Raw genomic sequence first — 4,608 nt, forward strand, 5'->3', positions numbered from 1 at the left:
AACATTGTACAAGTTTGAACAAGAGCAGGAAGAATCAGGTGAATAAATGGGCCAATAATGAAGTTAGCTGGAAAAACAATGATCACTTTTCACAGAATAATTTTTAAATAGCAGTGACACCTTGTGGTGAAAAACCTAATCACCATCTCATGACTGGTTACCCTTCTCGCTACAGCAGCCAATTTAACTAGTCATTGTGAGGCTTACCATGCAGTGGGCATTTCCTTCTGTGCGTTTATGAAGCAGCTGAGAGTATTAATACGTTTATTAGCTGTCGCAACCTTTGTTGCTATCAGTTTATTGCAAGACCTGTGCATTTTTGTTGAGGGGAGTTGTTTCTAACTGTATCTTTGCATTCCCCGTGGTGCATAGCATCCATATGCTAGTCCAGGCAGTGAATGTTCTTGTGTTACCTTGATAAATCTGTCTGAATTTATCACTAATTGTTCATATTTACTAGTTCTGTTTGCATTGCTATTGTCATTCTTCATTGGGCAAGATACTGAATCTCAAGTTTCCCGAAATCAGTTCTAGAGATTAATGAAAATATTTGCATTGTTTATTGTAATCAGCTCTATCTATCCTTGGTCTGCACAGTATTAGTCCCTCTAGGGGCAAAGTTCAGAGAGAAAACTGAGCCTGATGTTTCAAATGTCACAATCACAAGGTCAGATATTGAGTTAAAATTCTGATGTTGAATGATGTTGTAGATAAAAGCCCATCATAGTAAGAGGAGTAGATGTAGTAACTGGAGAGCCAGATCATAGTAAGCAAGGCAGATGTTCAAATGGGAGAGCCGGTTTTTGACGATGTAGCAGCATGGAGGCATCTGCAGTGGGGGTGAAGGGAGAGAGGTGAATAATCCCATAGCAAGTGAAAATGGTGACTGAAGAAGAAACACGATGAAGTGCATCATGGGAATTCATCCATCTATCCATCCATTCTCTTCTTCTTATGTTAAATAGGGTCAATGGTTGCACTGGAGCCTATCCCAGCTACCATAGGGCGAGAGGTGGGGAACACCCAGGTCAGGTCACCAATCTGACATAGAGCTAATAGAAGGTGTTAAAAGTAGAGAAACAGATGTGTTAGGAGTAGAATTTGAAGCGTGGGGGTCAGTTGTAATGTGGTTGAACCAGAAGGTGGAGTGGGAGTTGTTAAATTGCTAGGGGCAGAAGTGGTTGATATGGATGAGGGGCAGAAGCAGTTTTTGATATCTGGGTAAAACTGTGAGACAGTCTTGTGTAGAGGACACTGTGTTCCAGGAAACATGTTAAACTCAGAGTCTGCTGTCCTCAGTTTGTTGTGCAGTTCTGACAGAGTCTTGGTCTGTAGATATTTGTGTTTAGATTCATCTGGAACATTTTCGCCCCAGTGTGCGCTAGCGATCCACATGTCCATGTTGGAGCTGTAGCAGCAGAATGCCGACCAGAGCATGGAGGGAATGTTAATCTTGTTGTTGAGGATGTTGTTAGAGCTGGGTTGTGCTCCAGTTACCACAAAAACTTCAGTGACACCACTGCTATTTTTGCAGTATTTGTCCATAACACATTTGATGCACCTCTCCATTTTGTTCCAGCTTCCCTGGTTGAAAGTTCTTGCTTGTGGAACAATGTTGGTCAGGGTGAAAGTAGCCATTTTGTCATCTTTAGTGAATGCATGAGAGCTTGGAAATATGTGACCTTTGTCATATGTTCCATTGGATTTGAAATCAGTGTCTACAGCCTGGTGATTGTAGATCTTCTCTTTGTCTTTTCTCCTCATGTTATTGCTGTCATTTTCATTCTCAAGCTGCAAAGAGGCTTACAGTTAGTTATGAATATACAGGGTGGGCCATTTATATGGATACACCGTAATAAAATGGGAATGGTTGGTGATATTAAAGTCCTGTTTGTGGCACATTAGTATATGTGAGGGGGCAAACTCCTCAAGATGGGTGGTGACCATGGTGGACATTTAGAAGTCGGCCATCTTGGATACAACTTTTGTTTTTTCAATAGGAAGAGGGCCATGTGACACATCAAACTTATTGGTAACGTCACAAGAAAAACAACGGTGTGCTTGGTTTCAACGTAACTTTATTATTTCATGAGTTATTTACAAGTTTCTCTTTGTTCACAGCCATTGACATGTCTGTGAGGAGCGGATCGAAATTGTGTTGATATCTGGTGAACGCAGTAACCGGGTCATTGCAGCAGATTTCAAGGCAAGACACCCTGCAAGACCACCCATCTCCCATGCTACAGTTAGCAAACTGCTTGCTAAGTTTCGTGAAACTGGTTCAGTGTTGGATTTGCCAAAATGTGGACGCAAGAAAACTGTCACTAATGAAGAAACATCAGTGGCTGTCCTAGCGTCATTCAGCAAGAGCCCACAGCGTAGCACTCGCCGCATGTCACTGGAGAGTGGCATTAGTCGAACATCCCTTCAGCGGATATTAGCTACTCACAAATGGCACCCTTTCAAACTCCAGCTACTGCAGCATCTCAACGAGGATGACCCAGATTGGCGCACATAATTTGCAGAATGGGGAAAACAAAAATTGGAACAGGACCCTCAGTTCACGCAGAAGATTTTGTTCAGTGATGAGGCAAACTTTTATGTGAACGGTGAAGTTAACAAACAAAACCACGGCTATTAGTCTGACACTAACCCACATTGGATGGATCCCTCCAAGACTGTTGGACCAACAAAAGTGATGGTTTGGTGTGGTATATGGGATACAATGATAGTGGGTCCATTCTTCATCAATGGAAACCTCAAGGCCACTGTATATTTGAAATTGCTACATGATGATGTGTTTCCCTCTTTGTGCACTGAAGCTGGCACGTTCCCTGAGTTTTTCCAGCAAGATGGTGCACCACCACATTATGGGTGCCAGGTCCGAGCATTCCTAGATGAACAGTTTCCTGGAAAGTGGATTGGTCATTGTGGGCCAGTTGAATGGCCCCCAAGGTCTCCCGATCTGACCCCCTTAGACTTTTATCTTTGGGTTCATCTACAGGCAATTGTCTATGGTGTGAAGATACGAGATGTGCAGCACCTGAAACTACGGATACTGGATGGCTATCAGTGTGTGAAGAGTGGGAGAAGAGGGTTGCATTGACAATCCAACACAATGGGCAGCACATTGAACACATTTTATAAGTGGTCAGAAACTTGTAAATAACTCATGAAAGAATAAAGTTACGTTGAAACCAAGCACACCATTGTTTTTCTTGTGACATTTCCTATTGAAAAAACAGAAGTTGTATCCAAGATGGCCGACTTCTAAATGGCCACCATGGTCACCACCCATCTTGAGGAGTTTGCCCCCTCACATATACTAATGTGCCACAAACAGGACTTTAATATCACCAACCATTCCCATGTTATTATGGTGTATCCATATAAATGGCCCACCCTGTACAGTAGCACATTGTAAGATATAAATAAAAGTTTGATTTACAGTCTGTGAGACCTACCTGTGGCTCTATCTGCCAATGACTGCGGGGTCGCTTTATTTCTACGTCTCCAATGTACTTGTATGCAGAAAATACTGGAATCTTGTTCTTGATGTCATAGAGAGTTAAAAACCTTCTCTTGTTCTTATAAGTCTGGCATATAGGCTTGTACTGGTTCTGGTTCAGGATATTTCCACTTTCCAAGACACCAGGGACCTGAGGGGGAGTTTCCTCAAGAAGAAATTGTTTACAGATTGATACTGATGTGACCACTTCAGCTAAAGTGGGATCTATTGGAAGGACTAGGAAGAGCAGGGCAGGGATGGACAGGAAACAGGTTTGTATTGATGACATCCTCAACTGAGATGTGTCCTGTGGTCAGATGAAAAAACAAAAAAACTCATCAGCAATACACCTTAAAATTTTTGGACAAGACTGAACAACCTGTGTAGAGGAGTAATGCTAGCCTACACATAATGACAACAGGAGGTCGCGATTCTACAACAGATATGTACCAGGGTTGCATAAGTGGAAACGATAACATCAAGCTGCAGTGATCTTGCATTTAATGAGCCATTGTGATTCTACTTCTCTGCATTTGCAGACTGTGTACTTACAGGCCTTCCTTTCTTGGAAGGCCTGTAAGTACAAAGTAGGTCTTTCTCAGAGAGTGTGCTTTGGCTTAAAAAGAAGTTGAAGGGTGGTGTAAGCAAGTGAAATAAACAGTTATGATGACGGATATTAAGTCATTCATTGCTGGCAGAAAACATTCTAAAGTATACTGCTTACTTGCATAGAATAAGGTACTGTTTTAATATGTGGTTACAGGTGGCTTATAGAGCACCAGTAGACACACCTGTGGTAACAATTTCAACATCTTTTGTCACCTTATCACTTTCACAAGAGTTTCAGAAAACTTACTCTCACCTCTGATACTGTGACATCAAGGTCAATGAGATTCAAACTCGTCCGAGATTTTTAATAGATACACCTGTGGTATCAGTTTGAAGGTCCTACGTCATTTCATTCCTAAACTGGCGAAGTGACTTGGTGATTTATTTATTTTTTGCACAACACTGGTCACTATATTCTTCATTTCCGGTTAATACTTGTACAGCTGCTGTTATTGTGTATATATTTATTTATATTTAGATTTCTTCATACA

At 41.6% G+C, this 4,608-nt stretch overlaps 1 protein-coding gene across 1 annotated transcript; it reads right to left on the minus strand.

Moving 5' to 3' along the window:
• Positions 1-1,065: 1,065 nt before the first annotated feature.
• On the minus strand, positions 1,066-3,812 carry LOC146673854 (endonuclease domain-containing 1 protein-like). Its single transcript, XM_085402342.1, has 2 exons — positions 3,465-3,812; positions 1,066-1,791 (listed from the first exon to the last, which is right to left on the minus strand). Exons 1-2 carry the CDS (start codon positions 3,795-3,797, stop codon positions 1,066-1,068), a joined length of 1,059 nt encoding a protein of 352 aa, XP_085258468.1. The 5' UTR covers positions 3,798-3,812.
• Positions 3,813-4,608: the final 796 nt, after the last annotated feature.

Source organism: Rhamphochromis longiceps, linkage group LG3, assembly GCF_057381845.1.
Source record: "Rhamphochromis longiceps isolate RC_006_pf linkage group LG3, R_longiceps_female_GT1.1, whole genome shotgun sequence".
NCBI lineage: Eukaryota > Metazoa > Chordata > Actinopteri > Cichliformes > Cichlidae > Rhamphochromis > Rhamphochromis longiceps.

Excerpts from the sequence above, each read along its gene's own strand:
- LOC146673854 (XM_085402342.1), bottom strand. The coding sequence starts at position 3,797 with ATGTCATCAATACAAACCTGTTTCCTGTCCATCCCTGCCCTGCTCTTC. Across the intron at positions 1,792-3,464 it reads ATTGGCAGATAGAGCCACAG|CTTGAGAATGAAAATGACAG; the intron begins GTAGGTCTCACA and ends GCCTCTTTGCAG.